Source organism: Anas platyrhynchos, chromosome 5 (genome assembly GCF_047663525.1).
Source record: "Anas platyrhynchos isolate ZD024472 breed Pekin duck chromosome 5, IASCAAS_PekinDuck_T2T, whole genome shotgun sequence".
Classification (NCBI taxonomy): Eukaryota; Metazoa; Chordata; class Aves; order Anseriformes; family Anatidae; genus Anas; species Anas platyrhynchos.
Genome location: NC_092591.1, coordinates 22,514,171 through 22,527,586, shown reverse-complemented (window position 1 = coordinate 22,527,586; position 13,416 = coordinate 22,514,171). Strand labels below are relative to the sequence as shown.

Genomic DNA, 13,416 nt, shown 5'->3' with positions numbered 1-13,416 from the left:
GTCATGATATATGGCTGTACAGAACATTAACAGTGCTGTGGGAATTCTCAGAAATTTCATAGCTACCTTCAATCTTTCCTTGGCTAACTGCTAAACAGTTCTTCTGTTTCCCTTTTTTTTCCAGCACGAGATGAGAACATGGCCACTTTCCGTGGTTCCGAATACCTTTGCTATGACCTGTCTCAAAACCCCATCCAGAGCAGCAGCGATGAGATCACTCTGTCCTTCAAGACGTGGCAACGCAACGGGCTCATTCTGCACACCGGCAAGTCTGCTGATTATGTCAACCTGGCCCTGAAAGACGGCGCGGTCTCGCTGGTCATTAACCTGGGGTCTGGGGCCTTCGAGGCCATTGTGGAGCCTGTCAATGGCAAATTCAATGACAACGCGTGGCACGACGTTAAGGTGACGCGCAACTTGCGGCAGGTAATGGTGACGGGGAGAAAATGCTGGGGAAAACGTTCTGTTTTATTTGGACAGGGGCAAAGTGGAGGGAGTAATGGGGATGTTCGGTGGGATTGCTAGAGTTTCTTCTTTGGATGTCAATATCTAAAGGACAATGAAAAAAAATTAGTGGGAATTTATCCCCATTGCGGTATCTTCAGTTCCACTTCATTAATTTTCTGTTTTTCTTGGTTTGATTTAATAAAATCTTGTGCCATAACTTTACTTTCATCTCCCTTTTTCTTTTCTCTATCTTTGTTCTACATTTTTTATTTTATTATTTCCTTAATTATGATTCAATCTTATCAGTAATATTCTTGTTGCATTTAATTACTGTGGGAATGGAATCTCTTGTTTCCAGCAGTCAACGCTCTACACCTCTCTCCATTTCTTTAATTTTTGTTAATTTGTCTAGCCATTGCCATGGTGTCATAATTCTAATTCTGGAATTATTTTTCCTTTACTTTTTTTCTTTTTTGTGTGCATGCAAGTGTGCAGGTATGCAGGCTGGTGGGTATGTGTGTAATTATTTTACCTTTATAGCTTTTGAATTAATTGGCCGGAGTCTTTCTGAATCTTCTTGATTCTCTGTTCTGTTCTTGTTTATTTTTCCCATTCTTTCTATAATGAGATTATACTTTGTTTCTTGTGTCTCTGTCTGAGACTCTTCTGTTGGCTGTGAGGACTGGAAAAGTGGAAGGATCAAAAAAGCCAAGCAAACCCAGACCAATCCAACACGCTACAATTCCACTTTGGAAAAATTTTGTCTGATTTACCACTGTAATTTTGCACATTTCCATGCTGCCTTTCTAAGCAGACAACTCTACCAGGTGACGTATTTGGTAGTAGGCTAGCCTTAAAATCCAGGAGCCTTCCTCATGAAATATAAATTGAGACATAAATACCTAAGATAAAATTAAATAACCTTGCTCTGAAAGTTGGTGAATATATCAAGTCACTCCACATGATGAATGAGGCTTACACTGTGGATAGGAGTTATTTGGTGTCATGCTGATTGGTAGAGGCAGCAGAAATAGCTTGTAAACTGAAATTTTAAAATCAATTTGTGACAACAAAGTGATCTATTTGCTCATTAATGTGAATATTAACACAACCATTAATGGTTTTATTCAAGTTCATATAACATCTTTTGCTGAGAAAACAGCTTTTATGGTAACTTTTTACAGTAGTGAAAAAAAAATATTTGTGAGTATAGGCCTATCTGTGAGTATCCGTGCCAGGGACCAGAAACGGTCTTTACCAACAGATGTTAGTGGGTAATTTCTGTTGTGGCTATTTTACATCTGTTTGTTAAATATTTGGGTTTGAGGGTAAAGGTCTTTCCTATGTGAATTCCTGTATATCTGCATTTTCAGGATGTTTGGTTGTTTGATGACAAATCTGTTGCCAAACTTTCATGAGACTGCAGGGTTCTTGCTGATGGCAGGATTAGCCTATTTTCACTAGTTTATACGCAGATGCAGATTTAATTTCTAATGCAGTGGATGGGTCTTAATGATCCTATTTTGTGCAAATGCTCCCATCAGTCTAGTAGAGGGAGATGCACCAACTGGTTGAGGTCTGTCAGTCTGGAAGGGCCCAAAATACTGCTTTGTTTGACGTGTTTCTTATTTTCAGATGGTGTCAGAATGTCTGGTCTCTGAATATCTCAGTGTAGTTTACTGGTCATTTTAGTTAATTGTGCCTTTTGTTTTTGATAGAAATTAGTTTTCAGTGGGAAAATGAGCCTGAAGCAAAATGTATCCTTGCTTCATGACAGGTTTGCTTTGGATCTTGAAGAAGTAGAAAGTGGGGAAGGATTCTAGATGAAACTGTGGATGGGAAACTCTTAATCTTTCAGCTAGTGATTTCATATTTTTTGAGTCCATGGTTAAACAGAAATATGTCTTTGCCTCTTTAATTAGGTCAGGACAGCATTGTGGCAATTAAAAGGAATCTGGTGAGCCTCCTGCCAGTTAAGCAGCACTGGAAATTCTTAATCCTCCTGTTCTATTGACTGGGAATATTTTCCTGTGATCCTGAATTCTTAAAGGGTCCAACTTGTCTTGGCAAGAAAGATGATGTTTCAATAAGATGGTTTTAATATTTCCAAAGAAAGAGCAATCTTAATAAAATAAAATAAAAATAAATAGCAGAGATGATTTGTGATCCAGTTGTAGCAACAGGTGTGTTAGAATGCAGTTCAACCCAAAAATGTCAATAAGGCTGGATTTTTTTTTTTCTTTTTTGAGTTTTCCCTGTATACTTTTGTTTTAACTTCTGCCTAAGTTTGGTCACAAAATGATGACATTTACTCAGAATCTAAAAGTACGTAGAAATTGGAACTGATGAGGCCTTAAGGAGAAGCAGTCGAGAAAGCTGTCATCTAAAAAATATTGGTAAGTTTAAACACCAGGTTTCAATAAATACAAGCCTTAAATGCTTTAGCCTTCCTGTTAGGTTCTGTGCGTTCTTACTGCTAATTGGTATAACTGGGGATGAAGAAGTCTTAAAACCATTCAATCTCTAGAATATAGTTGGAAAATGAGTTTGACTGATATTTAGTTAATATCAGCTATGGACATTTTTCAGAACGCAACTGAGAATGGTCATTGTGTATCTTGACCTTTTAAGGCTATGAACATTAATCTATTAATTTATGTAAAGTCCTGTAATTTCATCATATAGAAGATGTAATTAACATCAAAATAGATTGTTTACAAGGTAAAAAGTTGAATACTTTTTCGTTCATTACATCCTATATAATTTTGTATGTAATAAATTATCTACTCTGCATCTTTCCTGACACAAATTGACCTGTAAACTTGCAACATTATATAGGTCACTTGGAAGTCTTCTTTTCAGCTATGTCCAAGTTTCCTCAAAGAAAACAACTAAACAAAAACCCAACAGCAAAGAATTGCCCATGAATATTAAGGCATAAACTTTAAAATAAATTAGAAATTCCAAGAATATGATCCAAAGCTAAAACAAGTCCAGGTAAATGGATTATCGGAAGCATTAAGATGCCATCTAGTTGTCTCTGCTCTTTTTGGGGACGAGAGAAGGGAGGAGGATTTGCATAATTTTTTGGCTGTTCCTGGAATTAGAGCAGAACTTTAAAAAGCTGGACTTTTGCCCAGTACATTTTAGAATTGTTAAATGTTTTGTAGTTAATCTAGTAGAGTACTAAGTGCTTCCTCTTTTTTTTATCAAATGACTATCACAGCAGTTAATCTCCTTAGAGACAAACCATGTGAACCCACAGATTCCCTTGAGTAGTGATTGTTAATGTCAAAGCAAATCTCCTTGTTTATTTATCTTATTATTTCAGTTAAAACTAAGCCCTGTTTCTGCTTCATGTGAAACCTTTACTAGAAATAGGATCATGGCTGTATTTTACCAGGACTTTCAGAGGGGCAATATGGTTTGGAGGAGCAGAGGAGACTGAAGGTCAGACTTCCCAACCCAGTCTTCAGCTCTGCTGCTGACACTCCGTGTCATTTTTAGCATGCTCTTCCCTCCCCACAGCAAAGCCCAACTTCTTTCTTTATAAAAGTGGGATTCCTAACACAGTAATGTCAATTCACAACCCTTTGAAATGTGCAAGATGGATTTTATGTGGGGCAGCATAGATCTTCCTTGTGTAACTTACTGTTACAAACTCCGACTGCAATGTGGCAAGGAGTCGGAGCCTCCATAGGCTGCACTTCTATATTAGCACTGAAGCTAGTCACCGTGCAAAATCTACTGTGGAGATCTTGAGTTCCTCAGCTGCTAAAAAGCAAGCAAAAAATGTGTAGGTTCAAGCAGTTGGCATCCATGTACCTTTGGAGGGATTGGCAAAGCATCCACATAGCTGTGCTAAGCTCAACTTAAGCACTAGTTGATGAATTCTCCTTGCTCTGTAATATAGATGCAGTAAAACAAGAGACACAACACATACCATTAATCTTCTGTTTTCCAACCTTCATGCAAGTGACAGAATTCATCCTACACAATTTCTCAACATATTTCTTCCTAAGAGAGGAGAGGTTCAACCCCTATGTGCTCAGGTGACACAAACACCCAAGTGCACATGTTTTTGTATGCTTCTCCTAAATGCCACAAACTCACCTGCCGTAAAGAAACCTGCTGACTGAGAAATTTGTAAGGACAGACTCAGTCTTGGACTTGTCTTCATTTGTATTCTCCAGCCAAAGAAATATTGGCCTGCCTCTGGTTCTCTATGACACGTGGGGATAGTGAGGCCTGAAAGACAAACGAGTATAGAGGTGATGGTGGGTGGAAGAAGGGGGAGTCATGGTTGGATTTGTGCTGGAGGGGAAAACTGGTGTATGCAACTGTGAGGGAAAGGTTCTTTCTTGGGGGAAGCACCTTCATGGGTATCTGCAAGGTAAGTATTGCACTGTTTTAATTTTGCTTTAGTCCTGGATAATGTATTTAAGAGTTGAAGTTAATGACTAATACCAGGGTGGGAAGACTGGGCAGCGCCCTTCTTCCTTACAGAGTAGATGGCATGGTTCCCCATAGAGTCCTGGTCATATTGTCCTCTTTCTCACTTTGTGTGTGTCAGGTGCCCCACGCCTTTTTTTGAAAGACTAACACTAGACCATTCATGCAATGTGTCATTTTTACTAACCAACTAATGTACTAACACCCTAACGACTCATCTTTGCTTTTAGTTATTTTAATTAACAATCGTTCTGTTCACGATTTTTTAATTTCCTTTCTTCCCCCTTTTCCGCAAAGCACTCAGGCATTGGACACGCTATGGTAAACAAACTACATTGTCTGGTAGATATCATTCTTATTGTCTCTTTTTTTGGGTTTGCCGTGTGTTACCTGCCTTTTCCTTCCCCTACTCCCCTTTATCCCCCCTCCTTTATACTTACTACTTTAATTTTATTTTGATTTCACTGAAAACACATTTCTTTTTCTTTACTATTCTTTTTTAATGGAAAAAAATAAATAAGACAAGAAATAAACACAAATACTCTGGAAATGGGGTTTGGACATTTCTTCCATTGGTTTCCTCACCTCCCTTTTCAGTTCATCTTTTGTATTCCAGTCGTATTTTTTTCTCCTTTGCTCTTGAGTTTAGCTTTCTGAGTTTTGCTTTTTTCTTTTTTTCCCCTTTTGATTTTTTTTTTTGGTAACTCTGAAGGTTTCTGGATCAGAACCATTGCAGGGCCTCTAGTCCGTGGTGGTGAAGGCTCTCTTTTTCTCTCATCCTTTTGTTGTGGCAACGGCTCTTATAGGCAAAGTGGCCGGAGTTGTCCTCTTTCTCCCCACTTTCCCCCACTTCCCTCCCTCCTCTCTCTCTCCTCCTGCTTCTCTCTCTCACTTTCTCTCTCTCTGACTTTCCACCTGCCGTGGCCGAAAGGAGCTCAGCCGGTTGTTTGTTTCAGTACACACTCTGCATGGCATGTCCACGTCTGGTGACTCGCCCGTCTCCTACTGGCCTCAATATACTTTCCTCCATCTTCCCTTCAAACCACTAACAACATATAAGCAAAACACATCAAATTCACTTGCTCCTCTCTCTCCCTCTCCTTCTGTTCCCCTTCACTCGCCATGTGTTTGGGGTTAGAGGTTTTGGGGACTTTACTGTTTGTTTTTGAGTTTGTTGGATTATTATGGGGTTTGTTTGGTATTTTTATTTTTGATTGCATGCGAGTGTGAAATAGTTTTTCCTCTCACTCTCTCTGCTATCTTTTTTTTTTTTCCTCTCATCTTTCTGGGCTCCAGATATAATAGCATGACGTATCAGAGCGCAGTATGTGCATGCATTGTGTTTTCTTTTTTCTCATCTCTGCTTCTTTCTCTTTCTCTCTCATTGGCGTGCAGTTGATTTATTTTATTGTTTTATTTTATTTTAATTTCTTTGGTATTTGTATTTTGGTTGAGTTAGTTTGTAAAACAGAATTTTTTTCTTTTAATTTTATTTTTGTGGTGGGTGGCGGGTGTGTGTGTCTCTAGGTACATGGCATGCACATCCATAATGTATTGAAAGTGAGATCCTCTCCCCACCCCTCCCTGAATGCATGACCGTCAGTGTGCTGTGAGCAAAAGAAACATAAAAAATAAAAAATACCAACCTTGTCTTCATTAGTGCTTTTCTTTTACTAACAACCATAACTAACTGTAATCATTAAAATAAATACTAATTAATCATAAAATCAACTACTATGAGAAATCTTTTTCAAGGACAGTTCCATTTTCTGGCCTGAGTAGACTGCAAGCATCTCAATGGGTAGACTGCTGGCTCAGCCTGAAAGTGCTGATATACCAGAAAGGGAAGCAGATGCTGAAGCATTTCCATTGTGGGTGAAGCAGACCAGAAAATGGAGCTTGGTTGAACTAACAACAAAAGCAACAACAACAAAAAAAACCTCTCAAAAACACAAAAACCAAATCTCAACAAAATCTTTAATAAAACCAACATAAAAATGTAAGGGAGGTGATTTGTTCTGTTCAGGATTGTAAGGTCATTGCTTGGATTTTTTTGTCCATTGTGTCCCTTGAATAGGTGACCATCTCTGTGGATGGCATCCTTACCACCACGGGCTATACACAGGAGGACTACACCATGCTGGGCTCAGACGACTTCTTCTACGTGGGAGGGAGCCCCAGTACTGCTGACTTACCTGGCTCTCCAGTAAGCAACAACTTCATGGGTTGCCTCAAAGAGGTAAGTATTTCAAATGAATTATTGTTTCTGTGCTTTTTCTTTCTCAAAATCATTACTTTTTCCCTCCTGTCATTGCACACTCAATGTCTTTTTGTCATGATAAATTTCACGCTGATACTGCAATGTCACTGTAAGGATAAACTTGTCATTCAGCTGGACAGAAGGCATCAGCCACAAAATTCATGAGCTTATGGTCAGAATCAAAATTCTGGTGCTTAAATTACAAGAACAATAAAAAAATAATAACAAAAAAATGGCTTAAAGCAGATTTGTGGTGGAAAATTATCATTAGCAGTACATTTGGGATCATTTTTAAGCTCCTGGATTTTACCTAGGAATATAGTCAGTTGTGAGTTTTCCAGGAAGATGCCTAGGTAGAATAAACTGGAAAACTGAAAGATGAAGATAATATAAAATGTGTATGTAAATTAAGTGAAAAGAGTTGAAACATGAGAGCATAATGCAGATAGAGCAGTAACGCGGCCTGTGGACTTGAAGTGTGCTGTGTTGGTAAGTCCCTGCAGCAGAGAGCTGCTGCATTGGTCATGAATAGTTAGCTGGCTTCCAAAGCCATGCTGTCTCATGCTGGCTGGCTGCCCCGTCACATAGCTAATCTACACCTTAGAAAAAATCCACACGTGGGTAACAGAGATTGGAGTGCCTGGCTGGCAGCAGGAACCAGAATAATAGACTAGTGTTCCTTGAAAATAGTAACAAGAAGAAAATAAATGATGAAGCCACAGCCGAATTCTGAAACTTGGTGCAGTTGTTTGGGGTTATGCTTTGTGCAGGTGCTGTGGCCTGATGTCAGCATTTGTCATCTTTCCAAATTCTCCTATCAGAATTTGTGATGATCGCTGTCAATAATGGTGATATCCGTCAACATCCCCAAAATGTACTATAGAAAGCTAACTGAAAAAAACAGCTTAAGTTTCCTAGCTAGTTTGGAATAAGAGTTTGCTGCGAGAAAGTCCCTATGTTGTGATTTTATAGTAATTCTGTTTTTCACAGGGTGTGGCAGGGTGGGTCTCGTTTTATATGCAGCCAGGAGGGATGCCATAACATCTCTTGGTGTGAACATTTACTATCAGAGGGAAAGCTGAGCTGAGTTTTCATGCAGGAGTCATGGAAACAGCCGTGCTGAGCTAGATGTTGTTCCCAGGCTGTAACTGCCTGACAAGTTACCATCCTACAGATGCTTGACTTGTGGTGTCAGGGGTTGTACCTCATGTGCCAGTCCGCTGATGTGAGTGATGGCTGTCGGTCTGGAGCTGCTGTCCTGCCTGACCTCTGCATTAGTGAAGGAGGTGCACGTATGCTGGAAATGAGTGTGTGAGCATCTTACATAGGAAATGGAACTGCCCTGCTGAACACGAGCTGTCATACAGGCATCAAATCCTTCTGTTTTCATCCTTAGAGCCTTGGGCCTGATTTTCATAGGCGCTGAGCATCCCAGATTGAAATCAAGAGGCGATACAGCTTCTTAGTGTCTCTTTAAATCAGGATCTTAATTTTATTTATGGATGCTATGAACGTAACACTTAGCAGAGGCCATTTTATGTGTGCTTTAAGTCAAGCCAATGGAGCAGAGAAAGCAGTGACAAGAAAATCTTCAGCAGCTTTATTATTTATATAATCATTTGTATTCTATTAGCTTGCACAATGTGCTAAGAGCTGCTTACATAGCCGTCCCAGCCTTATAATACTCTGTGTGAAGAAAAACCAAGCAACCACTTAAGAATGGGAGGAAGAGGGAGAAAGCAGATAATCAGAATGTGCTTTGTAATCTTCACTTGACTAGGCAGTGACAGGAGATGTGTATGAGGAACTGTCTAGACTTACAGACAGGCTGTTGCTGGCTGGTTTTGAGCTACAGCCTGCTTAATAGCAACCTGTTCGTAGTAGTGGTCCACTGTTGCTTTCAGCTGCTGTGAAAATGTGTGCAAAATGGCTTCTGAGGACATCGAGTGTATATAATTCACCTAACATAAATGTGTAGTGCAGGGTTGTGATGAGGAGACACTTGGAAATGGGATCAATGAAGAAATGTAATGAAAGCCACGTTTGTAATTGATGCTGTGCATTGCCAGCCCATGGTTCTTACAGAGCCCTTAGGCCCCAGGATGAGTTAGCACTGGTACTGCTGGTAGGATAGACCGTAACAGCAAATACTGTTCCTGGGTTATCTTGCTTTCCTAGGAAGGCAAAGAATTGATGCAGACTTTGGGGTGAAACTTTCTGTCCTCACCCTGTAACTTCTCGTTTCATCTAGGCTGTGTGAGCCACCCAGTGCAGCAACCAAACTGCTCACAGGGGTGGCGAAGGACTCCTCAAGTGGAGCATTGTCCTCCCACTTCATCCAGGCACTGAATTGCGATGGGGCAGAGTGCCTAATGACCCTCCCTGCCCCTTTGCAGCTGGGTAGGGCTTCTCCAGTCAGCTAAGGTTGGTGGGAGAAGACTGGGCAGCTCTGTCAGGGTGGTTGCTTTGCGTGGTCAGAGTCAAAACCCTGGCTAGGGGGACCCAGGCCACTCAGAGGTTCATCAGAGCTCCCTGGCTGCACTATCCAGATGAGCCCTGGTGAAGGTGACCGTGTTCTTCTCAAATTGTGAGCCAATGTATCTTCCTTTCACCACAGAGTATATCTTGCAATATACCCAAATCATAAATCCATGTACTGAATGTGAAGTTTTTTTTTTTTAACATTTTAATATGAATTAATTATGCCCTATTGTATGGTATACTGTGTTTACAGATCTCTGCAACCATCCTGGTAGTGTTGCAATGTACCTGGCACTGTAATGAGGGAGCAAGACTGGAAAAAATAGCTTTTTTTCATTAAAACTTAAAAGGCAGAATATGCAAATAGTGCAGTACATAGACATCAAACATGGGCATTGCCTTGTACTTGCAAAATCTAAGGCTTCCTGGACCATCAGTCTTAAGATTTTGGGCCCCTCGCTACAAGAAGGACATCGAGGTGCTTGAGCGGGTCCAAAGAAGGGCGACGAAGCTGGTGAGGGGCCTGGAGAGCAAGTCCTATGAGGAGCGGCTGAAGGAGCTGGGCTTGTTCAGCCTGGAGAAGAGGAGGCTCAGGGGTGACCTTATTGCTCTGTATAAGTACATTAAAGGAGGCTGTAGAGAGGTGGGGGTTGGCCTGTTCTCCCATGTGCCTGGTGACAGGACGAGGGGGAATGGGCTAAAGTTACGCCAGGGGAGTTTTAGGTTAGATGTTAGGAAGAACTTCTTTACTGAAAGGGTTGTTAGGCACTGGAACGGGCTGCCCAGGGAGGTGGTGGAGTCACCATCCCTGGAAGTCTTCAAAAGACGTTTAGATGTAGAACTTAGGGATATGGTTTAGTGGGTACTGTTAGTGTTAGGTCAGAGGTTGGACTCGATGATCTTGAGGTCTCTTCCAACCTAGAGATTCTGTGATTCTGTGAAGATAAATCACTCTAGAGGAACTTTGGAGAGAATCTGATGTTTTGTCAGTCATGGAGGAAACCAGGTATAGAGATGGGGTAGGAGCAGGTACAGAGGCATACCTGAGCCAAATGGGCAGCAGCATTTTTCTCAGTGGGTGTCGGGGAAGGAGTGATGGTGCTTTAAGAATCAATGAGTGGGTAAACTCCAATCACTGATTCTTAAATATTTGAGAACACCTGGATGGGCAGACCGAGGTAGAAAAGAAACAGCGCCAACAGCTATGTTGTGCTTGTACTAGAAAGCCTCAGGGAGGAGGTTCTGATAATCAGGGCTGGATATGAAGAGAGGCTGAGTGAGAAGTTTGACTGTGCAGGCAAAAAGGGAAAACTGGATTTCAGTCTCTGATCATTTGGGAAGGCAGAGAATCAGAATATTCCCAAGGCTCTATTAGGGAGCCAGCCATTCAGATTGATTTACTGGGAGCAGTGCTTAGTACAGATGGAAGTGGTTTAGAAGAGCCTAAGGTGGTCCCTAAAGGATGGATGCGTGAGACAATTTATGAAATACTCACATTTTTCTATCAATGCTTTATTAAAATCTCAGTTCTAAAAAATGTTTATTGGTACTAACAGCTTGATGGAAGCAGTGAGGTTTGCATATGGATGGAATATGGCAGAAATGATTGCAGGGGTCAGGCACCATCTGGCCGTGATGGGAGAAAGCTGTGAAAGCTCAGATCATTTCTGTCTGCAATTTGACTGCCAGGAGCCAGATTTTGAAATGGTTCACGAGTGTGCCTGGTTGCTGCATATACATCTCAGATGCTATCTACCAGCCAGGTCTTTTTTTTCAGTCCTATTTGCATGAGTAACGTTAATGATGGTACGATTTTTGTTTAGGGGACAGATTTTTCTGAGCGGAGTGTCACCCTGGGGAGGAGGTTGGAGGTGCACATAGAAAGAGGGCTGAAAAAATGGAGGCTGAGAGAAACAGCCTGAGTGTAAAGAGGGCAGACAGAGGACATTTTGGTTATAAGAGCCCTTTCTGAAGAGGGAGACCAGATAGCCCAAAAGCACCTGGGTGCCCAAGATCCCATTTCAGAGCAGCAGTTTAACAGAGCCCCGGGAATGCACAAAAGGAGGTGGTGAGTCAGCAGATACCAGCGTGAGGGATTTCACTGCTGTGCTGCGGAGGCAGTTATGATGTGGATGGCAATTGCCCACGTGTGTTGGTCTGGCATTGTTGCTCCAGCTGCTCTATTGTGCTGGGACCAGTCTGTTTCTTATCTGTATTTGGGACTCTAGTAATTAAAAAAAAAAAAAAAAAAAAAAAAAAAAAGCGGGGGGAGAGAGGCTAATGGAACTGTGTAGAGGCAGACAAAGCATAGCCAAAGGCTGAGAATGATTCATCTCCTCAGAATAAGTCTTGTACTTAATCTTCATCTCCTGTTACTATTCCTGGCCAGGGCATCCCGAGCAGCCCTGATGATGATGGCCTTCATTCCTAAATATCCAGATCCAGTGGCCTGTGAAGTTTTTAGGTGCCCCTCACTCTTAATTTCCAGTCTCGTTACCCCTGCAGTGGTGGGTTGCTGTGCTGCTGGACCTCTAGGCTTTGCCTGTGGAGAATCAAGCATCGCGTCTCCCTGTGCACCCATCAAGCATCTGGTGCAACGAGACCTTCACCATGTTTTTGAGTACCCTTGTTGTAGAAATACAACAACACAGTGGCTTGGGAGATGCAACAGATGCTCAACATTTTGAGCAATTGCTGCTGTAATTTGCTCGTGGATTAAGAAAAAGCACATTGCTGGAAAGATTTAATTTAGAGGTGGGAATGGAAGCACTTGGAAGCAAGAAGCTGAGGGAGTCCTGAATAGCCTCAAACGGGAGGGCGGGGAGATAAATGTGTTTTCTCATCAAATAATATTTCTAAGCTTAATTCCAAGGGTGGTTTGCATTTAGTATTTGTTTATTAGCTCAGAGGCAGGAAGGCTATATTGTTGTTTATTTGGGCAATAGGGTATTTCCCAGGCTGCCTGATGGCTGCCAACATACATTGCATACTTGGGCATGAATCCTGCAAGACTTTGGTGTGCAGTAAAGAATAGCTTCTGCTTCTGGTATGAGTGTGTGCCGTGACATGAAGTCAAGGTGGGCAAGATGCTCCCTGAACTGGACATCTGGGAGCTGAAGCTCGTTGCCTATCTATCCTTGTTTTTTTTTTTTTTTTTTTGGTAGCACTGAAAAAGAAAATGTTTGTGAAGGGTTGTTTTTAAATGCACATTTTTGTTATACCAGAGGAATGTGTGTTGCCCAGCCTGACCTCTGTGCTGCCAGGAAGGAGTGGCACTGTGCCTCCCTTGTTTTGCTTGCCTGTATGCTTACATGCACACAGCATCCTGTAACCATAAAAGATAGGATCATGATGGCCTCTTTTTTTTCTTTTTTTTTTTTTTTTTCAGGTATAACTACTAGAGTAAAATTTACCCCATACACAAGTGTAGGAAAAAATCGATAATACCACTCAAACCAGGCATAAACGTCTTCTGTGTTTCATGGTCCCCAAACTACATTTAACAGTGTGATGAATGTCAACTTCTCTGGAGAAGGCATTTGGTTCGGTTAATTTTGCTAGTGGCTTTTTTAGGGAATCATTGAGCAAGGATGAGAGAAAAGAGGAACATATTCTCTGTAAAATGAAGGCAAGGCAGTCATTCCAACACAGAGCCTACATCCATACTGAGAGCCAGGGAGCAAAGAAGAGGGAGGATGCAGATTTCTAGGTAGTGGCTGTGGGAGATCAGAGGTCAGAGGTGAGTTTTTGTGATGCAGATAGAACATGTAGAAAGC

At 41.4% G+C, this 13,416-nt stretch overlaps 1 protein-coding gene across 5 annotated transcripts in view; it reads left to right on the top strand.

Moving 5' to 3' along the window:
* The window catches only part of NRXN3 (neurexin 3), a 973,627-nt gene that overhangs the window by 245,530 nt on the left and 714,681 nt on the right, over positions 1-13,416 (top strand). For all 5 annotated transcript variants that reach the window (XM_072038404.1, XM_072038409.1, XM_072038408.1 and 2 more), the window contains 2 exons: positions 125-426; positions 6,977-7,138. In XM_072038404.1, the coding sequence (XP_071894505.1) occupies positions 125-426; positions 6,977-7,138 (464 nt within the window). The remainder of the gene's footprint in view (positions 1-124; positions 427-6,976; positions 7,139-13,416) is intronic.